We start from the raw sequence: 23,818 nt of genomic DNA, 5'->3' as shown, positions 1-23,818 counted from the left end.
ACGCGCCGCTGAGCTTGGCCGAGTCCCGGCTCCTCCGGGGCTGTGAGATGGGGCGGTGATAGCAGAGACCTCCCAGGCGGGCTGGGGAGGCGCAAGGATGAAAGTCAGGGCGAGGAGCGCTTTGAAGATGAAAAACACCTGTATGTTATCCGCAGGCAGCCTTGCACAGCACCATGGCCCCCGGCACCGTGGGCGCTGCCTGCGCCAGTGAGGTCCCCCTGCTCCTTGCGATGCTGGTGTGTCCCACACAGGCAGGTGGCTGCTGGGCATGGTGGAACCAAGGCCACCAGCACCTGGAGCCGGGGAACCCTACCTGGACACCGGCCCCGTCGCTGCCTCCCTCTGGCTCCAGCCGAGGTGGTGAAGCCGTGGCTGCAAATGGCTCCACACGTGCAGGGAGCCATCCTGCCTGGCACGAGCCCTGGTCTGCAAACGCCATGTGCGTGGCGGTGGTGACAGGGCAGGGGACAAGGTCCGGCCACACACCCCAGGGCTGCAGGTTTCATTTTTGAAGGGCCCAGAGCGGCTGCCGCCCCATCCCGCGCCAGCCAGCGCTTCCCCCTGGCTCAGCCCCTGTTCAACATCCACCACCTAGACCAGGGCTTCCATCCAGCAGTTGGGGTCCCCAAAAAAGCCCTTGGGGATGATGTATTTCCCACCCCAGCCTGGCTCTTGCACTGTGTGTGTCCGCCCAGAGCCACTGCCCAGGGTGCAGGATCCGTCCAGCTCCTGCTGGGGTACAGGCAGGTCCGGCTGTCTGGGTTGCGGCAGGCAGGACGTGGTGGGCAGGACACGGGGATGGCTTCTGGCCTATGAGTCAAGCTGACAAAGAGGGCTGGGGAGGAAGCACACACCCAAGGGATCTGTAATGACAGCACGTGGGGTGCTGGGTGACTCCCGGAGGAGCCGGAAACCCCGGAGCGATGGGGACCCCGAGAGGGGACAGGCTTCGCCCTCGGGGAAAGCTCTGCGGGAACAGGATCCCTGCCTGTGGCTGGGACCGGCTGTGCCGCCAGATTCCTCAGCCTGGCGTGTCCAAGGCTTGGTCTAAATTTGCTGCTATTGCCAAGGAGAGAGGGGGCCCCACCTTCCCCCCCCCGCCAGGCATGGGGCTGAGCAGCGGCGTGCCCCTCCAGGCACTGCTGGCCCTCGGCTTGAGCCTGGCATCCCGCGGCCTGCGTGGCTGACACCTGCCAGGGCTGCGCAGCCATCCAAACCCCTGCGTGATCGTGTGCATGCATGTCCGTGTGTGCATGCGTGCCCATGTGCACACGTGTCCATGTGCGCGTGTGTGTGTGTGTCCATCCGTGTGCACGCGTGTCACAGGAGCAGCCGTGTTCCCGAGGCAGGAGTCTTCATCTGACCCTGCACCCGTGGGACTGCCTGCATGAAACCCTCGTAGAGCCGCGGCGAGGTGATGCGTGTCCCCCCCGGGAATGCCCCCGCTTTGCATGTCCCTGCTGGGGACAGCAGGACGGCCCCAGCGCTCCCTATCATTTTCCCTGGCAGCTGCCTCTTGGTGGCTCCGGTTTCGGCGGGGAGCCACAGCTGACCCCGTCTGTTATTCCTAGGGAGGAGGGACAGCCGCGGAGGGTGTCCATTGCCCTCGCAACCCCCCATCATGCCGGGGCCTCCCATGGGTGCCCCATGCGCAGCCAGGAGCTGCAGACAGGCAGCCGGCAGAGAAAGAAAACCAGCAGCACCCCAGTCTGGGGAGCCAGGCCCAGCACGCCGGGGTGGGGGCCACCCCCCCCGGCTTGGCACACAGCCCCCGGCCCAGGTGCAGCCGTGCTGTGCCAGCCGCCGGCAGGACGCGGGCGGCTGGGGGGGGACCAGGGGGGCCCGGGGCCCGCGGCCGCGCCGGCACGGTTGCTGCCTGGAGTGCCGCTCGCTGGGAGCGGGGTGAGGCTCCCGGGCGGCCCCCACACCCTGTATTTTCCATTTTCTTAATTATTCCGCGCAGCCCCACTAATGAGCATCTTCTGGAAGTGCCAACTACGTCACGTGCTTTAATCACTGTTAATTAGCGAATGCCTCAGGACAGCGTTGAGGGCAGGGTGCCGGGAGCCCCCTCGCTGCCGCGTGCGCAGTCGGTGCCGGTGCCAGCATCCTGCCAGTGGGTCCCACTGTCCCTCTGTCCCTTGCCCCGCTCTGGGGTACTGTCTCTGTCCCCTGGGAGCTGCAGCGGGGGCTGGCATTGGGTGGCAGCAGAGGGTCCCCCAGCGCCTCTGCTCTGCAGGGTCTCTGCTGTCACCCACCCCATGAACCACTGCTTGGGGTGAGGGACGTGTTTTGGGGAGGGAGGCATGGGGGTGCTTGGGTGTCATGGAGGCAGTGGGTCCCTGGCAGCTGCCACCGCTGTCACCGGTCCCCAGGGCTTGGGTATGAGTGGGACAGGTGACCTGGGGACCCAGTGGGACACCCCTGTCCCCCAGGGGTGAGGGTGCTGCGTGGGGCTACCAGGCTGCAGAGGACCACACGTGGCAGTGGGACTGAGGGGGACGGGGACAGAGACTAGAGGGGGACAGGGACACCTGCAGAAGGGTGACAGGGACAGGCAGTGAGTCCCTGCGAGTCCTGTGAGCTCACCCGTGCACTGAGCTGCCCGGGGCTCAGGGTCCCCTGGGAATGCCTGGTGTCCTTCTGTCCTGCCCTGTCCTGCCCTTCCTTTTGTCCCAGTTGCTGAAGCGGGGGACGGGTGCCTGCCCTGGGGTGGTGGAGTGCAGAGACCCCCACACCCGCTCCCGCCCCATTGATGCTTGGAAAATAAATACCTCTTAATACAAAAATAAAAGCGCCTCCGGCTCAAACTGTGGCAGCTCCAGGGGGGGTGGCCACAGAGCCCAGAGCTGCCGGCTGGGGACCCAGCTGCTCCGTGCCCTGCTCATCCCAGGCTGCTCCCAACAGTGCCCTCACTGGGGGTTTGCTGTCTCAATGCAACCGTGGGTGAGGGGTCTCAGCCCTGTGCCCCACTCTCCCCTCCTGCACCCCCATCTCCTCCCTCCACAGCCCCAGCTCAGACACCCCCTGAACCACACACACACACCCCCCGCCGCAGGACCCTTCCCACCACCTCCCACCTCCCAGCCCCATCTCAAACCACAGCCCCCTCCCCACCCGCAACCCCTCAGCCCCGTCCAGCCCATCCTGGGGCTCTGACAGCCGCCTCCCAGCACTGTCCCCCCGGCATGGGGCCGCTGGCCATCCCAGCCTGGGGACGGCCCCCCAAAGTCCCCAAAGACTCCCCTCGGGCTCCTCCCACCTGCCTCCCCCCGCCAGGGGCTGGAAATGCCCAGCCTGGTCCTGCAAGGAGCAGTGCCTCTGCTGCCATGCATGGGGACGGTGGCCTGGACCCTGCAAGTGGGAGGGGACAGCCCGTGTCCCCCTGCATGGCCGTGCCCAGGCAGGATGGGATGGAAGGATGGCACCGGCCCCTCGCACTCACAGGGACCCCCGTCCCCGCCAGCTCCCCTAATCCTGCGGGGAAAGCAGGATGGTGGGGGATTTGCAATGCCCTAAAACACACAGAAAAGGCAAAGCCCCCACTCGGAGCCAGGCTGGGCATGCAGGTGGTCCTGGGGGGGTCTTGGACCTCTGGGTGAAGAAGGTGACATGAGGAGTTGGAGGCACAGCCCTTCTCTGCAGGATCTTGGAGGGTGGGATAAAAAGTAGTAAAAAAAATAGCAACTGGGGGAAAAACTTCCCTGCAGCAGCCGGGAGGGCTCAGTCTCCCCCAGCCATCCCTTCTCCGGGCCCGCTCCTGCCCCCCTCCCTCCATGCCAGGCTGGCACCGGTTGTGGTGCCGCGCTGGCCGCCGGCGTGCTAGAAGCTGGCGGGTCGTATCAGCATGCGGGTGCCCTTCAGGGAGTAGCTGGGCCCCTGGAAGTGGTGCCAGCGGATGCCGTTGAGCTTGCGGATGTTGTGCCGGGCCGGGTAGTAGATGCCGTTCAGGTTGGAGAGGCCGCAGGCGTCGAACCACCAACCTGCGAGGAGGGAGCAGGGCGGGAGGGTGGCATCCTGGGTGGGCACCCATGGGTGCTGCGCGGGTGTCCCCCCCCGGCTCGCTCACCTCCCGACAGCATCTGGGCGCACTTGCAGAGGCAGTTGTCATTGTCGGCGTCGCGGGTGCTGAAACGGGTGCCCTGCAGCGCCATGCCGCTCTGCTGCCCGGCCGTGCCGCTGTAGTCCTGCAGCGAGAGCCTGCCGCCCGGCCCAGCACGGCACGGCCACCGCCACCATCAGTGCTGGCTGGCTGCTGCCGGGCGGGAGGGGGGATCACAAAGCCCCGCAGCCCTACTCGGGGCTGTCAAACATGGGATGCCCATGAGCTGAGCAAGGGCTGGCACGGAGGGATGCAGGTAGAGATACTGCAGCGCCAGCTTGACTTGGGTCTGCCAGCTTGGAGCACCTGTCCTGGGGGTCCCCAAAGGTGGAGGTTGATCCCCCCCAAGGTTCCTCTGGTCCTCTTTGCCGGGGACTGGCTCTCTGCAGGCACGGGATGTATGGTGCAGGTGATCTCCAGGGTCTGGTCCCATCTCCAGCCCAGCACCAAGGCACCCCACTGCCCACCACTCCTCCTGCTGAGCTTCCTGGGAGCATGTGCCATCCCCATAAGTCCGGTGGCAGGAGACCAGCATCCCTGCCCGGACACGGGTGTAGCAGCCTGGGGATGCCCAGCACCCCCCGGAATGCCCGCTGGCTGCGGCTGTGTCACCCCCATTTGCCCGAGCGTCAAGCTGTGGCGTGAGTGCCCCAGCTGCCTGCTGGCACCGTGCCCGGCTGCCGGCTGGGGTGGGAAATCCCACTGCCTTGATGCAACTTCATGCATTAAAATCTGCTTTGGGTTCTCAGGAACCCGCGGAGAGAGGAAGGAGTGGGTAGCACAGCAATGTCCCCCGGCACCTGGGGAGGAGCTCTGCCGAGATGTAATCCCGCTGGGAAATCCCAGCAAAGCCCGGGGTGATCCTGCACCCCCCTGGGGCCATGTGCCTCCTCGGGGCACCGCAGCCAGCCCTTGCCCGTGGCCACCGCTGCCAGCGGGGCTCGGGGACAGCTAGAGATGGGGAGGGCTGGGTTGCCACCCCTGCAGTGCCTCTCTCCTACCTGTAAAGCTGCCGCTCGCTCCCCAGTTGGAATTTCCCATAGTGGGCATAGACCTGGCCGCCCTCCCAGTCCCGCAGCTCGATGCGCAGGGCGTAGGGTGCCTGGCTCGTCAGGAGGTGCACGGCCTCGTTACCCAGCCAGTACTCGCCCGCCGCGTCCCCGAAGCCCTGGGGAAGCAGTGGGGTGGGTTAGCATGGGGTGCCCTGGGTGCCCCCAGGGTCTCCCCGCTCCCCAGGTGGGTGCAGACCTGCTTGTACTCCCTCCAGTTCCTCTGGAAGCTGAGGCTGCCGTTGGTGCGGAGCTGGATGACGGTCCAGCCCCCTCGGTCCGTCTCCATGTCGCAGTACGCCTGCAGCAGGGAGAGCCGGGACGAGCTGCAGAGCGGGGTGACGAGGGCTGGCTCGGGGTGGGCAGCCGGCTGCGTCCCCCCCATGGCTGGGCAGCTCTGCATAGGTGCTAGAGCTTGCCAGGGGGCTGGCGAGCATGTGCCATTCCCAGTGCCTGGCTAGGGGGTCTCTCCTCCCTCCGTGGCCATGGGCAGGGGCTGGGGCATGTTCTCATGGGTGAGCTTGTGGGGATGCCTTTAAAATCAATTTTATCGCCCCATCTGCAAGGCTGTGCAAGCCCCTTCACCCGCCAACTGCTGCCTTTGCCCCCTCTGCACCCCAAGGCGCCTCAGCCCCCACGGCCACATGGGGTGGGGGGCACTGCCCCAGCAAGAGGGGTTGGGATGTGCCCGTCCCATGGGGATGCCCACTGTGGGATGGGTCTGGTGTGCACTGGGTGGCACTGGGGTGGGCAGCACCCCAGGGTGCTGAGGTGGGAGCCCTCTCGGGGTCCTGCTCACCTTTTTGGGCTCGCTGAGGTTGGCGATGTGGAGGGTGTAGACCCCGCTGGCGTGGATGCCCGCCCGGCGCACCTCGGCGCAGTCCTGGAAGAGCTGCTCCTGCCCGGGCAGCGGGGCTGTGGCAGAGGGGACGGTGAGACGGCAGAAACCCTGCCGGTCCCGCAGCCCTGCCTGGTTTTGTTGCTCTTCCCCTCTCATTTGGATGCTTTTGTGCCCACGGATTATTTTTCTTTCTTCTAAAGCGCGTCCCTGGGGCTGGGTGAGGCGGTTGCGATGCACCAGAGCTGCCGCCAGCCTAAGCCTGGGGATTTGCTGTGGCTGTGGCTGGGGTCACAGACCCTGCCCTGGGGACTCGGAGCCGCTCCTCGGATGCAATGCAGGGCTCATTTTTGGGGTGAAGTCACCCATGCCTGAGCTGAGCACAGGGGCTGGCGCAGCGCCCTGGCACCCTCTCGGGGGGGCTCGGAGCGATCCCGCTGCCTGCACCCTGCCTGCTCGGGGGCCTTGGAGTGATCCCGCTGCGTGCACCCTGCCTGCACGGGGTCCCAGAGAGATCCCGCTGCCTGCACCCTTCCTGCGCAGGGGCCCCGGCGCAATCCCGCTACCTGCACTGTGCCTGCACGGGGTCCCGGAGTGATCCCGCTGCCTGCACCCTGCCTGCGCGGGGTCCCGGAGTGATCCCGCTGCCTGCACCCTGCCTGCGCGGGGTCCCGGCTCACCTCTGCCCTGCGAGACGAGGCGCACCAGGCTCTGCACCGACTCCAGGAGCTGGAGCTGCTGACGCTGGAGCAGGCTGGTGTTGGCGCTGGCGGCCAGCAGCGACTTCTCCAGCTCCTCGATGGTGCCGCTCTGCCGGCTCACCAGGCGCTGCAGCTTCTCCTTCTCCGAGCGGGCCCCCGCCAGCTCCGCCTGGTGCTTCGTCTCCATCTCCAGCACCCGCACCTCCAGGATGCTGAAAGGGGGAGGCGGTGGTGATGGGGGGGCTGTACTTTTGCCGAGCAGCCGGGCAGGCCCTGGCTGCGGTGTCCCGGAACATCCAGAGAGACCCAGAGCTGTCTCCATCCCCTGCTGTACCCACTGAATCGCACCCTGGGACGTGCTTAGCCAGGGGCAATCAAGGCCCAAGGGGCTGTACTGGGGCTGTGCGATCCCCCAGGGACCCCAGCCAGCCCCTGGAGGGGTTCAAGCCCCCTCAAAGTGCATCCGCACTCCTGGGGTGGGAGACACCAGCCTCCCCCCAGCGTCTGGGGGGTTGTGGGGGTCCCCAGGTCACCCCAGGTCCTACTTGTTCCTGTTCTGCAGCTTGTGGATCTCGTTCGTCTGCAGCAGCAGCTGCTTCTCCAGCTTGGTGGTGGACAGGGAGTTCTCCTGCAGCTGCATCTCGATGCGCGACGTCTGGTTCAGCACCTGCCCCGGGAGCGGAGGGGAGCGTTGGCGTGAGCAGCCGGGGCTACACCGTGTCCTCGGTGTCACCAGGCTCGTGGCTGCCCGGGGCACAACCCTGGTGCCTCTGCCCACCAGCACATTAAACCATGCATCACCGCAGGGAATCACCTCACTTCTAGCAACAGAGAAGCTATGTCACCCGTCACAGTCCTGGGGGTGGTGGGGACGTGGGGACACATGCGGGGACACTACCTGGGCCTCCACGTCGGTGAGCTTGCGGCTCTGCTCAGCGCTCTGGTTGAGGAGGGTGCTGCCGATCTCCAGCATGGTGGCTGTCTGGTTCTGCACCGCGGTCTGCCGCAGCTGCGCCATCTCCGGCTTCACGCTGGTCTGGATGTAGCTCTCCAGCTGCGGAGGGGAGCGGGGATGTGGTGGGTCATTCGGGGAGCTCGCTGCATCCTCCCTCAGCACCCCAGCCGAGCCTGGCACTGCTCGGCACAGCCCCCAGGCGCATCCCTGGGAGCATTTCAGCATGGCACGACCCATCTCGGGGCCCTTTGAAGCTTATCGGGAGGACAGAGCGAGCTGCCCGCGGGCTGCGCTGCAGCAGGGGAGCCCCCGCCTCGGGCAGCGGTGGCCAAGATTCTTGGGCTGCGATGCCAGCTGGGACCTGGCACGGGCTTGTGTGTGCCCAGGTCTGCTGGCAAACTGGGGCTGCTGCCCATCCGGGGTGGTCTGTGCCGACCAGCCGGGCAGGGAGCGTCCGGCATCGGCATCAGCCGCCAGCCTCCAGCCATCAGTTTCCCATGGTTGGGGACATGGAGGGTGGGGGGCCACCATCGGCTGGGGATGGTGGGTGTCCGGCGCCTAGTGCTGCCCCACCACAGGGAAGTGCTTGGGGCTGGGAAGAAGCCGGCTGCGGACACCGCCGAGCTGTCGCTTCCGCTTTCCCAGCCCGCGGGGGAGCCGCCTTTCCCAAAGGCTTTTCTATTTCTGGCGGCCTCGCCATGAGGTTCCCATTCGGCCCCTCCCCGGGGCGACGGCCTCGTCGGGGGCACGTTCCCTCAGCAGGGGCCGCGGGGAGCGGAAGGGGCCGTGCTGCCGCCCACGCTGGGAAGCAAGAAGGGACGGGGGCTGCCCAGCTCCTTCCACCCCACAGATCCCACTGTCCCCACAGCACCCGGATGGCAGGATGGCCTCCCAGATGGTGCAGGGAGAGCCCCACATCCTCGGGCATCTCGTGGGGTTGTGGACCCGGCCGGACTGGCAGGGGCTGAGTGGTGCTCTCCGGGAGGCATTGTGGGCAGGCAGCGGTGCCAGGGTGCTCGGCACCGTGGTGGGCAGGCATCGGTACCAGGATGCTCAGCACTGTGATGGGCAGGCAGTGGTGCTGGGATGCTCAGCACCGTGGTGGTGAGGCAGTGGCATCGGGATGCTTGGTACCAAGGTGGGCAGGCAGTGGTACCAGGATGCTCAGCGCCGTGATGGGCAGGCGGTGGTACCAGGATGCTCAGCACCGTGGTGGGCAGGTGGTGGTACCAAGGTGCTCAGCCCCATGGCGGGCAGGCAGCAGTACGGGCATGCTCAGCACGGGAGTGGGGCCGGCAGCAGGCCAGGGCGCAGGGCTCTGCACTTGTTTGCGCATGATGAAATCTCGCTGGCAGCGGCGGGTCCCTGTTCCCTCCTCCCCAGAACCGGGCAGCGGTGAAACCATCACCCCACCATATGGTGCACCCATGGAGGGCAGGAGGGTCCCAGGGCTGGGCACCCCGGTTGCCTGCAGCCCGCTTCCCCAGGGATTTTCCCTCGCAGGAACGTGCTCACGGGGAGGAAGCGGGGAAAGGTCGGAGAGCGGCGTCTGGAAAACATTTCCCTGAGCTGAGTGATTGCTGGAGAGTTTCCCTTTAACCACGTCGTTAATCTTGTTGCTTCACAGGGCTCGGGGAGGCCTTTTCTCCCTCTCAATCTTGCTTTCTTGCTTCTTTTTTTTTTTTTTTTTTTTTTTTTTTTTTTTTAAATAAACACATCTCCGAGCCCGAGGGCAGTACATACCCGTGGAAAAGGTCAGGCTGGCACGGGGAGGGCTGAGCACAGCCGGAGATGGACCCCCAGCTCCCGGCCCCAGCAGCGCCCTGGGAGCAGCTGGGGCTGGAGAGGGGCACAGTGTCCCCAGCCTTGGGTGGCAGAGGGGACCCAAGTGGGACAGGGAAACTGGAGTCACCGTCCCTTCACCCCATGAGTGCTGAGGTGAGCCGGGCGTTCCTGTTCTCGGAGGGGTCCCACAAACCTTGTTGCTCCCCGAGACAAGGCAGGGGACCATGGTGCTGCAGGTCGCCCCAAAATGCTGCCCTGGAGCAGGAGAAACCCTGGCCACCCTGCTGTCCCAGTGCTGGGGACCCGTTGCCCATGGCTGGATGATCCTGTGCTGCCTCCTTGCAGCCGCAACCCTCCCCTGTCCCTGTCCCTATCCTGCCCTGGCATTTCTAAGCATCCTGCAAGCACTGGCTGGGGGGGTTCATGGGCCAAAGGTGGGGGGAAGCCCCCCACCCCCTGCCTGCACCCCTGCACCCCTGCCAGGATGAGCAGCACCAGCCCCTGTGCCATGGGAGCCCCAGAGCTGCCAACCTGCCACTGCCAAGCTGGGTACCCCATCCCGCCCTGAGACCCCCCTCCGACCATCAAATGTCTGTGTTTGAACTAAAATTAATTCCTCCTGAGACAGGAACAGCCAACAGGATGGTGAGCAGAATCCATCTGTCCCCATGCGCCAGGTCCTTGCCGTGTCCCTGTCTCTCCTGGCCATGGGGTCTGCACATGGGGGCAACCCAGAGCTCCAGATTGGGTCCCTGGGGGAAGGTGGGTGCTGGGGGCACCCCAGGGGGCACGGCGAGCCTGCTGGGTGCTGAGGAACCTGCCAGCAGGGCCCCTACCCCCTGGCACCCGGCCGGGCTCCCCAGGCCAGAGCAGAGCAGACGGGGATGTGATGTTGTTTACAATCCGTCCCTGAACCCGATGCCTCCTTCGAGCCCCGGTTTGTTTGTTCAGGCCTGGAGTCCGACCAAAACAAGCCTCCCTGGGCAGCTCTGGTTAAATTAGGAAAGGCAAGGAACAACAGGGAAAAAAAAAAGAAAGGAAAAAAAAAAAAAAGAAAAGCTAAAAGCTGCCTTCACCAGAGGGGCCGTGCTGCAGGATGGGATGGGGTACCAGATGCCCAGTGCCCCACTGCCTCGTGCTCCTTGGGGCTGCGGTGTGGGGCATTGCTGCCCACAGCTGCCCAGATGTGCAGCCACAGTTTGCCCACGGCTGCCTGTTCCGGGACAGAGACGTGCACCTGCGGTGGGACCCCCGGCCCCCCGCCTTGCTCGGCCATGCCCAAAGGCTGCCCTCAACCCCGAGAGCAGCTTAGAGCTGGCCTGGGCACCCAGGGCACAGGGACCTCAGGGCACAGGGACCCCAGGACAGGGACCCCAGCGTGCAGGAATGTCAAGGCAGGGACCCCAGAGCACAGGGACTCCAAGGGCACAGGGATACGAGGGTGCGGAGACCCCAGGATGCAGGGACTCCAAGGCAGGGACCCCGGGGCACAGGGACCCCAGGATGCAGGGACCCCCAAGGCAGACAACTCAGGGCGTGGGGACCTCAGGGCACAGGGACCCCAGGATGCAGGGACCCCAGGATGAAGGGACCCCAGGATGCAGGGACCCCAGGGCTGTGCATGCACAGCAGACGCAGCAGGTCACCCAGTGATGGAGATTCTCTGCCACCAGCCAGGTGGCGGCTGGCTCTGCCGGTCCCTCTGCACCACACCGGGCTGGCTTTCAGCAGAGCCATGGCTCAGCATTTTCCCAGCTTTTGAGGAATTTGTCATCTAGGATGGCTGAGGGGACAGGGGACAGCCCTGCACATCCCTGCTGCCCGCCCTGTTCCCCACGGCCAGGAGAGGCTCCCTGAGCAGCGTGGCTGGCACAGGTCACCCCTGGGAACCCCACTCGGAGCATTTGGCCCCAGCTCCAGCCCCAAGCGCTGTTGGGGCTCGGCACGTACCATCTCGCAGCGCTGCTGTCCCTGCTCGGCTGGGGGCATCATGCGGGAAATCAGGGTGCAGAGGGACGCAGATCCCATTGGACCCCAGTGGGGACACCACCAGGACCTGGATGCTGTTGTGGCGATGCCGCGCAGCTGGAGGGCCAGTGATGGCCGGGGACAAGCCGGTCACCCTCTTATCAGCAAAGGCACCCGGGGTTTATGGCCCCCTAGGGAGGTATCCCCCGGGACGAGCCGGCCAGGAGCTATTCCTGGGTCTGACGCAGGCGGCTGCGCTGGACCACAGATGGGGGCTCCATCTTTGCGAGCCCTTGGGAAGGAAATGCTGCTTCCTGCCGTGGGCGGCGGGAATGGGGTGAGCCAGGGTGGGGGGCACCCCCATGGGCACGCAGCCCTCCTGGTGCAGCACCCCACTGCCCCCTGCCCTGCACCCCCCCACTCGCCTTTGTGCCGTGGGACTGCCCGGGAGCTGTGGGTCCCACTCAAAACCTCACCAAGCGCCAGAAGCTTTTGCAAGTCCCATAAGCAGCAAAACAGTGGAGCTGGAGAGGTTTTGGTGGCCTCACTCCGCTGCCTACCAAAACCATTCCCAAGAGCTTTCCAGCAGGGCTGCATCCTGACCCGGAATGGGGAGCGCGGAGCCCCGAGAGATGCCTGGCACAGCCAGCCCAGCTGGGACCACGAGGAGTTGCGGCAAGGATGCCAGGGGGATGCAGCCGCAGCGGCAAGCACCGGTGACCTGCAGCACCCACGAGCTGCAGCACCCGCAGCACCCATCCCCTCTGAGGAGGCAGTGCCAGGATCCATCCCAGGTTGCAAACCCGCAGGGGAGATGCTGACCTGGCCGCAGCGCCGCTGCTTGGCGGGGCATGAACCCCCCCCTGCACCCAGCTCTGTGGGGGGCCAGCAGGGAGCTGGAGCGGGCAGCCGGTACGGGGATGCTGCACGTTTGGGTGCTGGAGGCAGACCCCTGCCCGCAACACCCCGCTGCCCACCACCCCGCTGCCCCGCACCCTACCTTCAGCAGCCACTGGGTGCTGTTCTCCAGGATCCTCTCGAGGTGCCGCAGGCGCTGGGCGGCCCCGTGGCCGGCGTGCGCGGTGCCGGCCGGCGAGTCCCGCTGCAGCAGCACGTTGGCAGGGACAGCAGGGGCAAGCGGGCACGGCGGCGGGTCGGCCTCGGGCAGCACGAAGGTGTAGCTGCAGTGGCCGTGCTGCACCCGGTGGTAACGCCGGCGGCCACCCCCCTCCAGCGCCCGGGGCTGGGCTCCGGCCGCGCACAACGCCGTCGTGGCGCAGGTCAGGGCCACGAGGCCAAGGCTGAGCACCCGCATGGCACGGGGGTCCCCACGGTGCCGGGGAGACAGTGAGGGCGGGGTGCCGTGGCCAGGGACGCGCCGGCACTTCCCGAGTGGATGCGACGCCGCTCTTTGCCGGGATGGGTCAGTGGGCGCTCGCCGCTGAGGCGAAACGCTGTGATTTCGGCATTTCCTCCCTCTGAGCCGGCTCTGGCCGCCCCGGCCTTTTATCGCCAGGCGGCCGCAGCCCTCGCAGGGGGAGAGGGGAAAAAAAAAAAAGAAAAAGAAAAACAAAGGAAAAAATCTGTTTAAAAACAATACTTCTATCTTTTTTCTCTCCTTCTAGCCCACTGTGGGGAGATCAAGTTTCACACGTGATCTATAAATGTCTCGCGCACACACACACACACACGCACACACTCGTACAAGCAGCCCCCATCCCTCCCCCGGTTACACGCACCCGCCAGCCCCCCCCGGGCTGGTCTCTGCGCAGCTCATTGCACCTCCCAGGGCAGGCAGCGCCGCGGCAGCACTGCCAGCACCGTGCCAGCACCCAGCCCTCCCACCCTCCAACCCCAGCACCCAGCAAGTCCCCCCCCAGACAGCACCCGCTGCGACCCACCGCCCCCAGGACACCCCCATCCCGGGGAGCAGAACTCCCTCCCCATGTCCCGGCTATTTATAACGCTGGAGGGAGCCAGGCCTGGATTTGGCTGCTCCGGCCATGGGACGAGCCCGTGGGGACCAGGACGAGGGCTGTGTCCCAGGCGGAGCTTGGCAGGACCCAGCTGGACCCTGCACAGGGCTCGGGGTGCCCAGTTCCTGGGCTGGGGGTCTGCTGGGGGCTTGGAAGAGCGTGCCAGCAGCTGGGGGTCATGGCAGCTGCCAGCCGACATGCTGGGCTGGATCTAGGCTGGGTCCCCCAGGAGGGGACAATCACAGCGGTGGGGACAGGATGGCATGGGACAGCGGGCTTCCCTGGGCATGGGAATGCCCACACGTCTCAGGGGAGGGTGATTTTATCCCAGCACAGGGGGCACACGGGTGTCCCCACATGCCGGGCTGCTCTCACACAGCCGTGGGGCTGGGGAAGGGACCCTGCTGCTGTCCCGGTCACCCTGGGATGGCTGGGGATGCTGGAGCAGCTGGAGGGATCACCGTCTGCAGCACGGAGCTGTGCTGCCTGCTGAGCGGGGCGCTCCCGGCCCCCCGAGAAAAAGGCCAGAGCCGCCATGGGGACGGCGTGCTGCGGTTGTGCCTTCACAGTAACCGGATTATGCGGCCGGGCTGGGATTACGTTGTGAGTGGGGCCCCCCGGGTGCTCCCACTCAATCAGCAACTGGCCGGACGAGCCCCTCGGTGCTTCCCAAGGGGCTGAGCTGAGCCCGAGATACCCGCAGGGCAGCAGTCCCGGTGATGCTGCTTGCTGCTGGCCTGGGCATTGGCTGGTGCCGGTGATGCTTTAAATGAAAATTTTAAAATAAAATCTTGCCCCAGATCCCTCTGGTGCCTGGGGGCCAGGGCAGGGTGCCACGCTGGGGACACAGCCTGCAGGACCGAGGTGTCTGATGCCGGTGGCTGCATTTCCCGCGGCGGGGCTGGGCGATGCAGGGGTAACGCCACGGCCATCATCCCTGTCCCTCCCCGGCAGCGCCTCGTGGAAATGAGGAAAACAAGGAGGCGAGAGAGATGCCGGAGGTTTAATACGTTTATTTGACATTAAGCAAACGGAGGAGCTGCTGCGGCAGCTTCGTGCCAGCTCCTGGGGCCGGCTCGATGCTGACACCCAGCGCTCTCGCCCTGAAGGGTCTGTGTAGCCCCCGCAGCCCCGACACCCCGCTGACAGACCTGGCCTCCCCCTGCCAATGCTTGGAGCAGGGACGGGGGGCTCTGACCCCAGGAAACCCCCAAATACAGAGACGCCTGTGGCTGGGGCAGCAATTTTGAGCAAAACACGCGTAAAATATGCTGATACAGCCCTCTCTGCCTCCTGGACGTCCACCATTTATTTCTGCAGGCAGCCAGCTCGGCAGGATAGACTGGCACGGCCGGGCTCAGCGCCCCCAGGTCATACCCCAGGTGACATTTGGGAGGGGGCTGCGGTGGTGGCTCCCAGCACATCCCAGCTGAGGGATGCAGGAGGCAGCAGCATCCCCTGCCTGGACTCGCTCCGGCAGCCGCAGTTGCAGGGTGTGCACCCTCTGTCCTGGACCGAATGTGGCCAGAGCCACCCCAAATTCCTGCCCCCACATCCATCTGGGGAAAGATGCTCCTCCAGCCTTTCTGTGAGCCTGAGGACGGCAGGATTTAGCCAAAGGTTGTGCCTGGTGGGGATGCTGAGCACCGGGCTGGCATTTTCCCCAGCAGCGTTCCCAGCCTGGGGCACCCGTTGCCTTCTGAGCCCGAGGACGGCAGGATTTGGCCCTTGGTTGTGCCGCTGGGGATGCTGAGGCTGCTGTCAGCGATGATACGGTCCTCAGCAGGGGTCCTGCTGCCTTCTGTGGTGGTGGCTGAGGATGGGAAACCCTCTCCGGCACCCGGAGCAGCTCGGTGGCATGCTGTGGACCCCAAAACCCCTGTGCAATGGGGACACCGTGGGGACAGAGCATCTCCCAGCCCCGGGGAACGGTACCCAGGCAGGTGGGGGGTCCAACCCCGGGATCAACCCCATCCCACCCGGCGTGGAGCAAGGGAAAGGACCGAGCAGGCTGGGAGGGGGTGGGGGGGATGAGGGGGAGAGGGAAAAAAACACAGAAAAAATAAAGGAGCCACCCCCTTCCCCGAGCCCCAGGGCATCGCTTTGGACACTGCAAATTAGATTTTTTTTCTGAAAAGGAAATGTTTTACAGGCCATAAATTGTCTCAAAAGAAAATGGGAGGAGGTGGGAGGGCCGGGGCGGGGGGGTGGGGGGGGAAAGAAGAAAATTGTGCAATTTTTTTGTGGATGGAAAAATAGGGGCAACGTGGCCGGGGCGGCACGGCGGGAGCCGGTTGGGAGCTCTCCGTGCCGCCGGCCGGCGGCACGGAGAGCTCCCAACCGGCTCCCGCCGTGTCACCCCGGTTCCCATGCCGGGTGCCGCTAGGTACCCGCGTGCGGTTCTGTCTTCGGCTTCTTCTGTCGCTTTTTGCCTTTATTTTTGGGTTCGGTTTTGTCTGGAAGAGAAAAAGAAGGAGGAGAAAAGGAAGGCTTGCCTGGCGGCCAGGCAGCGGGATCCCGCATCCTCCCTCGGGTGTTAGCACCCTCTTCCCGATCTGAGGGATCCCTCTTCCAAGACGCCAAAGAGCAGCGGGCAGGTTGTTGGGACCCAAATTTCCGTGTGTCCCGAGGAGCCGCCCCAAGCACCCTCCAGCCGGATAAGGAGTCGGTGCCGAGACACCAAAGCCAACAGGGATGCAGGATAAGCCCCGCCGTGTCACGGGCTCCGACGGGAAGGGGAGTCCATGCTGGGCAGCGAAAGAGATGCCCAAAACCAGGCAGCTTCATCTCCCCTTCCCCTCCTGCACCCACCATGTGCTCTCCTGACCCCGAGCTGGCCGACATGGGGGGGGTTCTGGTGTTGCTTCCCTACGCGAGGGGCACGGGGACCACGACCAGCCGGTGCTGCGTGCACCAGTGCTGTTGTCGCCGATGCTTTCCGAAGGCTCCAGCTCTTTTCCTTCCCTGTTTTTCGGCTCTGATCTCCCAGACAGTTGCCACCCACAAAGGAGAGGGCACAGCACGAACACCAAGCGTCTGGAGAGCGCGGCAGACACACAAGGCAGATTTACAGCGGCGTGAGGGGGTTTTGTGCCTCGGCCAAGCGTGGATGCTTCTCCCTTCCAGCTGCCCGGGGAGGGCTCAGAAGTGGTGGCACAAATCTCTCATCACACGGTCGGGTCTCGCTGCCTTCCCTGGCTCGGCCGGGCTGGGGATGTCTCAGCTGCATCAAGTGAACTCGCCGTCCTCCTCCAGCATCTGGATCCCATAACCCAGTGCATGGCCTGGCGGGCAGGAGCCTGGGAGCGAGGGCAGACGCACGCTTCGCCGCGGTGGGGACGCCGAGCAGCCGGCCTGGGAGCTGGCGGCTGGGACAGGCTGCCAGACACGGAGGGGCTGCCCTCTCCTGCCCACCTGGCCGGGGCAGCAGGCAGTGGGGGCTGCTCGTGGGGCACTGAAGGGATTTCCCTTTTGCCTTCTTGGGGCCAGACCTGTCTCCGGAGCCGATCCCATATAGCGACATGGAGAGAGGAGCTCCAGGAGCTCCACCATTCCTTGAGTCCATCAGCATGGCCTCAGGGCTCCCGGCTGCCCAGGCAGAGCAGGGAGGCCAAGCGCTTTTCTGGGGTATCATGGGAGGCCAAGCGCTTTTCTGGGGTGTCATTGCCTTCCTGGTCACCCCGAGAGACGGGACACCTCCAAAGTGCCGGCACTGCAGTCCCCGCTGCTGGGACCCGCTGTGTGCCAGGCAGGGCTGGGCACGGGCACGGCGCCGCAGGCACCCGCTCGGCACCACGCCGCAGGACACCGTGCTCCGGAGCAGCCTGTCCTCCCACGCCAAACTTGCCACATCAAACTGTCACCAGCTCTCCGGGTCCAGAGCCGGCGCAGCCTGGCAGGGAGGGGAACATCCCCAAAATCGATGCCACCTGGAGCCCCGAAGCTGTGAGTCGGGGCCCGGGCGGGGAAGGAAATCGGCTCCTCCTTGCTGTCAGCAGGAAAACATTATTTATGATTGATGGCGCTGAGATGAAGCCACTCTCCTGGCTCCATGGCTACAGCCCCAGCACGCACATCTTCTGTTATTGCCCCCCTTCCTCCATCCTTTTTCTCTTCCCTCGCAGTCCTTTTCTCCACTGCCTTTGGCCCCTGCCGCGCTGGCGGTGCTGGCTGGCACGTCCCATGGCACACAGCAAGCCTGCAGCTCCGAACCGCAAACCTCTGCACCGCTGGGGCCGGCGGCTCAGATCCCCTTCCAGGCCCTACAGATCTGTATCTCATGCAATCCCCCTTTCTGCCAGTTATTAAGTGGAGATTTATTAGAACAGCTTCGGTCCAGCCGGTTGCATCCAAAAATGACATCAGCCGCCTCCTGGTTCCCATCACCGGCCACGCGCCTGCCCTGCCCGGTCGGACCCTGTGCCAGATCTGGGCGCTGGGAGGGGTGGTGGGGAGCCCCATGCCGGGGACCCCCGAGCCCGAAGGACACGGTGCTGCCATTGTGGGAGGAGGTGCAGGAGCAGGGGCAAACATCTGAGCAGGTGAGTCATGGAGGAGGACCCTGCTCTGGGGGGTTTCCTAAAGCTTTGGCCACCAGAAATCCCCTGGGTGATGCCCTCCAGCTCCACCGGTGCTCTGGGTATTTTGGGAGCTCAGAGGTTTTTGCAGGAACCTCCCCTGTGGGTCTCGACCCTCCTTATTCACAACTGGAGTGGAGAGAGCCCCGGCCGTGCCTTTCCCTTCGCAAGTGCGGCAGGACGGCAACTGGAACTCGGCAGCCTCATCCCACCACGGCGGCTCATGCCAGCGCCTGTCCCAGCCCAGTGGTGGAAGGGGACAACGGCTGGTCCCAGGCAGTCTCAGGGGCTGCCGTGTAGGAGCAGCCAGCCCGGCACGCTGCCCATGGGGGTCCCCGCCAGCCCTGCAGTCAGTGCCAGCGCCGGAGCTGCTCAGCACATGTGCCTGAGACGGCGGCTTTCTCCAGAACTGCACGGTTACAGCCACTGGCCTCAAAATGCTTGGGAGATGACAGCCAGGCTTGCCGGCCACCGCCAGACCGTGGCCACCGCCCCCCTCCCGCAGTGTACCTCGGGGCTCGCTTTGGAGGGGTGCGAAGGGCGGCAGGCGGTGCGATGCTCACCTCCCGGGCAGTGCTTCCTCATGCGGCACCTCCTCGTCTCCAGCAGCGCGGGGCAGACGGCCCCCTCCTCCTTGGCAGCCCCCGCCACCTCCCGGACCCGCGTCTCCAAGCCCCACTTGCAGCCGCAGGTCCGGCCCTCGTGGGTGCAGGCGCTCCACTCGCTCCACGGCCCCGGCTCGCACGTCTCTGCAGGGGACAGGGGTGCAGAATGGGGACAGTGACCACGCAGCACCGGGCACGTCCCCAGGGACCGGGGGCATGGGGTGCGGGTGACACTTACCTTGGCACTCGCGGGTGCCGGGCTGCGCCGTGGTGCTGGGGGGGCACTGCCGAAAGCACTGGCCCTTGTGCAAGTAAAACTTGTCTTTGCACTTCATGCAGAAGTCCCTGCTGAAGCAGCTCTCGCAGCTGGGCGACCTGCACTCTGCCGGGAAGGAGGGCTGGTCAGCCCGAGGGCTGGCATACGGCGAGCCCGGAGCCGTCAGCCCCGGAATCCACCGGGGACCCAAAGCCCTTTGCAAACCTGCGGGGTCTGGGCTGCAGCTCTGGGCGGGGGAAAAGGGGAGGAAGCCCCACGGCCTGGCTGCCCCCGGCTCTCGCCGCTGCCCCTGGCTCTGTGATGCCGGGGATGCTGCAAGAAACGCAGCCGTCGCCCTCCCCAGGATGCTGGGACCCACAGGACGTCAAGGGGACACGGGGGCACTGGGAGGATTGGGCGGATCCCGGCTGGTGCGGGACGTACTTGTGCATCTGTTGACCTCCAGCCCCCGCACGCCGAAGTAGCCGGGGGGACAGGTGTGGACGCACATCCCGTACTGGCGGATGCCGTCCCTCCAGATGAGCAGGAAGAGCCGGTGGTGGCAAGTGATGCAGCCATTGTCCTCCGAGCACAGGACGCAGCCCGTGCAGTTCTCCAGCAGGCCGGCGCTCGCTGCGGGGACAAATGGAGGACAGGGGCTGAGGCACGGCTGCGGCACATGTGCACGGCACGGCTGAGGTGCTGGGGAGGGTCCCATCCCTGTGACAGCCCCTCTCTGAGCCTCCGGGGTCACAGCACTGTCCTGTCTCCCTGCAAACGCCTCCCCACCTCCCTCCGCTCCCCAAATCCCCCCCTCTCCCCCGGCTGGCAGCACGGGGACACACAGAGCCCTCACTCCCCGCTGCAGTCGGCTCAGGCATCACCACCTCCATCACCCCACGGTCCAGGGCTGAGGGTTTGCCCCACACCCAGCTCTGCCCGAGGGTGCCAGCCTGATCCCTGTCCCTGCGCCAGCGGTGCCCATCCTGTGGGAAGCGTCCTAACGTGAGCTAAACAACGGCTTGGTCAACAGGTAGAAATACGCTCTGACCTGGATTAATTAGTTGATGCCTGTTAAGTGTCAGGGCACAAAGAGCATTTTGGAAACGACTAAGAGGAGCAGAGACAAGGATCGGTCTGGTTGCTTAAGAGCCTCTGTCACCTCCCTGTCTGCTGTGCTTCTGACCTGTGTGATGGTGACCAGCCCCAAGGCGGGCTCTGCTCCCAGGGACAAGGACAGGTTGCCAGCCCCCACCACCCCTCAGCCCCCAGCAGGACCCTGCCAACCGCTCCTCCTCCCCGAGCCGGCTCCTTGTGCCCAGAGAAGAAATGCAGCCCAAAGAGATGCTCCCAGCGTCAGGGTGCTTCAGAAGCCAGGTCGCTGAGGGGGTACCCGCGCATGGTGTCTTTTTGCACCCCCAGACTGGCTGGGCATCTCCATAAGGGGCCACCAAGCTCCTGGGAGCAGGCAGCCGATGCCTCTGCTGTGCCCGGCTGCGTCGGGAAGCCCTTGCTCGGCTCTGGCACCGCAGGCTCCCCTGAACTTTCCTGAGCAAAGGCTCGTGTTGTGCAGCGGTGACAGTGCCGGCAGCACCCGCGCTACATGCTCGGGGCCCGAACTCCATCTGCCAGCAGATCTTAGAGCATTAAGATGCTTTTTTAGCATGTAGCGAAGGCCTAAGGAGGCAGCTGACCTGGACAGAGCCCAGCGCCTGCGGTTGGGACAGGTGGGGGCTGATGCGGAACCCCCGGATCCGAGCCCTGGCAGGCACCGGGAAGGACCTGCCCCAGAGCAGCTCCGGCCCCCCGCGGAGCTGAGTGGGCGAGGGCGAGCCAGACGAGCCTCTGCGCTGGGTGCTGCCCAGCAGGGACACAGGTTTCAGCCCCGGGGGGCGATGCCTGGCACTGGTCCTCTCTGACCCCCAGGAGCTGACAGCAGAAGGTCCCCATGGGTGTGGTGGCCAGGGCAGAGGGGCTGGTGGAAAGCAGAGGTCGATGCTGGGGAAGCCGGGGGAGATGCTGGCAGACGGTGCCTTGCAGCATGTGTGCCGGTCCCTGGCACAACTTTCCCCGCTACAAGCCAGTCCCTGGCGCAGCGGTGCCATGTAGCTGACCCCAGGCTGGCTCATCCCGGTCCCCTTGGCGGGGCACGGGGGCTTGGACGGCAGCGTGGTACGGCGCGGATGGGAGGCTTCGTTAGGGCTGCGTCTGCTGGGAGCACGCTAACGAAGCACCTTGGATCCATTAAGTTGTTATGGTCTCCGTTACATATTTACCAAATGCTGACAACATTTGTGTTCCTGGCTGCAGCTGGAGCGGCTTCCCTGGAGACCCGGGGATTTACGAGCCTCTTTCCCTTCCCTAATTCTTTTGATGACTTTTTTTTTTGGTTTTGCCGCTTTCCCTCCAACCCCCAGCTGGGGCAGGAGAGGTGGGGAGCCCGGCACAGGCTCCGGGGCCTCGTTACCGGCACCGGCTTTAAAAACAGCCCCGTGGTGCGGAGCCAGGGGAAGGCTCGGCTGTCTGGATCCCGCTCCTCTGCCCCGTGAGCCTCGGGGCTACCGGAATGGCACGCACCTCTGCTGCCGGGAGCAATGCCGGGGAGCCGCCGGGGAGCCGGCAGAGGGCTGTGCCGCACGACGGGACGTGGCTCATGCCGAAACCGTGGGACTGTGGGGAAATCAGAGACACCTGGTGTGTTCACATCCCCCCAGCCCAGCGGTGACTGCAGAGCCGGGGTGCAGGGCTGAGCAGGGCACTGGGCAGGGGGCACACAGGGTACCTTATGGGTACTCCCTGCTTGGGCTGTGCTGACAGCAGTGCAGCATCACCCACCGCTGCCCTCCCCGAGCCCAGTTCTGCCGCTGTGGGCTCTGCAGGCACCAGGAGGCTCCTGGGCACTGGGCTGCCCAGACCGTCCCTCCACAGCAGCAGAGCACGGCTGGAGGCAACTCCCGGCGGCAGCGGGGTGGCTGTGGGGTGCTGCAGCATCCCTCTCGGCTCCTGCCCTCCAGAGACCATGGTTGGCCCTTCTGCCAGGACCTGAGGCCCCCGTGCATCCCGTAGCATGGGGCTGCTCCACATCAAACACCAGCAGCCCGAGCACTGACCCCATGGCACCCCAAGCCCCTCTCGGTGCCAGGCTGTTTCCAACCTGGCCACCCACATAATCACATGCACCCTCTGATTCCGTACATCTTTACCATCCAAAAGCTGCAGGGAAAGCTGTCCTGGCTCCAGCCTGGACCCCCAAGAGCCCTGGTCCTGCCAGGTCCTGTCCCTACCCCATCACACACGGGTTCCAAAACCGACCTGCTTCCAGTGCAGACCTGAGCAGCAGCCGTGGTCCCACCCCCCGCGGCCGGGTGGCACTGCCCAGCACTGCCTGGCAAGGGGACACGAGCTGGTGCCCAATGAAGGGGTGCACGTACCTCGTCACAGCCCCGGCACACACCCTGCCCTGTGCCCTGTCCCAGGCAGTGGCTCGGCTGGTGCCTCTGCTCGGGGGAAGGACGGGGCAGGGGGACAGACAGTGCCCGCAGCGGCTCTTGAGCATCCTTCCAGGAGGTTTTACTCCCCCTGCACTTAATGAGTTAAGCAGGGAAGGGAAATATTGGAAAATCAGCCCATTCTGCACTATCCCCACTGCGCCTGGCTCTTCTGGGGTTTGCAAAGCTGGTTCCCGTGCCAGCCAACATACTCCTGTCCCCTGCCAGCCCCGAGGGCAGGGCTGGCATTGGGCAGGTAATGCCACAGAGCCGGGCATTGCCTTCTCCACGCACCCACCCCGAGCCAGCCCCGTGCCATGCGCTGAGAGGGGAACGCAGACGGTCTCCAATGGGGCCCGAGGGACCGGGTTGGGAGGATGCTGGTTCCCGTCTCCTTCCAGCCCCGGGCATAGATCAGCCGCGTTTCACACCTCCTGCCCACGCCACGCAAGCGGCCCCAGTGGCTCTGGTGCTGGCAGGGGAGGCAGGAGCCGTCAGCCCCGTGTCCCCACGGTACCTGAGCGGGACAAGCCGGCCGCACACACCATACCTTGCTTCTTCCATCGGTTCTGCGTGAGCATTTCCATGGAGCTGATGAATAACAGCAACATGAATATTATCCACAGCATCTGGGCAGGAGTAATTTCGGGCAAGGAAGAAATCAAATCATCCAAGCGGCTGGCGGGCTCGCCTCCTGCCAGAGCCAGCCGAGGGGCGGCGGGAGGGAGGAGAGCGGCTCTGGGCTCACACCATCCCACCCCGGCGCTGCCGCAGGCACGCAGCCGAGCTTTAAGGTGGCATAAGCCGGGGAGCCCTGGGGACGCAGGGGCTGTCAGGCCAGGGGACCGCTCATGGTGGCTGGGAAGTGCCGACTGCTCCGGGGAGCTCTGCCTTTATAGCCGGTGCCAGCCCCCCCCTCCTCTCTCCTCACCGCCCCTCTTCAAAATAATAATAATAAAAAAAAAAAAAATCCCCTAGCAGCAACAAAGCGACTCGCAAACAAATTGGCTGGAGTCCCCCCAGCCGGAGCGCTCCAGCCGCCACCTCGGCTGGGAACCGTCCCGCTGTCCCGCCGCGGTCCGACTGTCCCACTGCCATCCTAGCGCCGGGGTCACGGCGAAGCCCCCTGTGATTTGGGGGGAGGGGTGGAGCCAGGCTGGTGACGCTGCCTCCGCCAGCCCCCCCCCGGCTCAGCCCCCTGCTCCCGGCCCCAGCAGCCCGGGTAGCCCTGGCAGGGCTGGGGGGCTATGGCAGCCCCTGTGCGGGACCGAGCCCTGGGGCAGGCCGGCCGGCTGGGAGCCGTGGTGGGTCTCCGGCAGCTCCAGCGGTGGCTGCGAATCTGCCTGTGCTGTTCCCAGGATTGCATCTGACTCTGATTTTTCCAAGCGCTTTGTAACTCGCTTCCCTCCAAGCTGCGGGAGCTACGCTGAGCCGAGCCGAGCTGTGCCGAGCTGAGCTGTGCTGAGCTGAGCCGAGCTGTGTCACGCTGTGCCAAGCTGAGCTGTGCCGTGCTGTGCC

General features: G+C 65.3%; 2 protein-coding genes across 6 annotated transcripts; both read right to left on the bottom strand.

Moving 5' to 3' along the window:
• Positions 1 to 1,996: 1,996 nt before the first annotated feature.
• Positions 1,997 to 13,235, bottom strand: ANGPT4 (angiopoietin 4). Of its 2 annotated transcripts, XM_074605361.1 has the most exons (9): positions 12,399 to 13,235; positions 7,589 to 7,744; positions 7,236 to 7,357; positions 6,670 to 6,902; positions 5,951 to 6,066; positions 5,351 to 5,452; positions 5,104 to 5,270; positions 4,070 to 4,200; positions 1,997 to 3,983 (listed from the first exon to the last, which is right to left on the bottom strand). In XM_074605361.1, exons 1-9 carry the CDS (start codon positions 12,711 to 12,713, stop codon positions 3,823 to 3,825), a joined length of 1,503 nt encoding a protein of 500 aa, XP_074461462.1. In that variant the 5' UTR covers positions 12,714 to 13,235; the 3' UTR covers positions 1,997 to 3,822. The 2 variants fall into 2 exon arrangements, with proteins under 2 accessions (XP_074461462.1, XP_074461463.1); XM_074605362.1 differs by lacking the exons at positions 1,997 to 3,983; positions 4,070 to 4,200 and adding an exon at positions 4,222 to 4,485.
• Positions 13,236 to 15,730: 2,495 nt separating this feature from the next.
• On the bottom strand, positions 15,731 to 23,590 carry RSPO4 (R-spondin 4). Of its 4 annotated transcripts, XM_074605368.1 has the most exons (5): positions 22,851 to 23,590; positions 19,257 to 19,445; positions 18,795 to 18,938; positions 18,515 to 18,700; positions 15,731 to 15,830 (listed from the first exon to the last, which is right to left on the bottom strand). In XM_074605368.1, exons 1-5 carry the CDS (start codon positions 22,927 to 22,929, stop codon positions 15,757 to 15,759), a joined length of 672 nt encoding a protein of 223 aa, XP_074461469.1. In that variant the 5' UTR covers positions 22,930 to 23,590; the 3' UTR covers positions 15,731 to 15,756. The 4 variants fall into 4 exon arrangements, with proteins under 4 accessions (XP_074461469.1, XP_074461468.1, XP_074461467.1 ...); XM_074605367.1 differs by lacking the exon at positions 22,851 to 23,590 and having other exon boundaries at positions 19,257 to 19,539; XM_074605366.1 differs by lacking the exon at positions 15,731 to 15,830 and having other exon boundaries at positions 18,350 to 18,700.
• Between the last annotated feature and the right edge of the window lie 228 nt (positions 23,591 to 23,818).

Source organism: Larus michahellis, chromosome 12 (genome assembly GCF_964199755.1).
Source record: "Larus michahellis chromosome 12, bLarMic1.1, whole genome shotgun sequence".
Classification (NCBI taxonomy): domain Eukaryota; kingdom Metazoa; phylum Chordata; class Aves; order Charadriiformes; family Laridae; genus Larus; species Larus michahellis.
This window is presented reverse-complemented; position numbering and strand designations above follow the sequence as displayed.

What these genes read in the sequence shown, in the direction of transcription:
- ANGPT4 (XM_074605361.1), bottom strand. Translation starts at nt 12,713, where the DNA reads ATGCGGGTGCTCAGCCTTGGCCTCGTGGCCCTGACCTGCGCCACGACG. An exon ending in AAGCTGCAGAACAGGAACAA is followed by an intron (nt 6,903 to 7,235) that starts GTAGGACCTGGG and finishes TCCCCCTTTCAG; the next exon opens with CATCCTGGAGGTGCGGGTGC. An exon ending in ACTGGAGGGAGTACAAGCAG is followed by an intron (nt 5,271 to 5,350) that starts GTCTGCACCCAC and finishes CTGCTTCCCCAG; the next exon opens with GGCTTCGGGGACGCGGCGGG.
- RSPO4 (XM_074605364.1), bottom strand. Translation starts at nt 19,530, where the DNA reads ATGGGACCCTCCCCAGCACCTCAGCCGTGCCGTGCACATGTGCCGCAG. An exon ending in GGAGGTCAACAGATGCACAA is followed by an intron (nt 18,939 to 19,256) that starts GTACGTCCCGCA and finishes CCTTCCCGGCAG; the next exon opens with AGTGCAGGTCGCCCAGCTGC. An exon ending in CGGCACCCGCGAGTGCCAAG is followed by an intron (nt 18,701 to 18,794) that starts GTAAGTGTCACC and finishes TGTCCCCTGCAG; the next exon opens with AGACGTGCGAGCCGGGGCCG.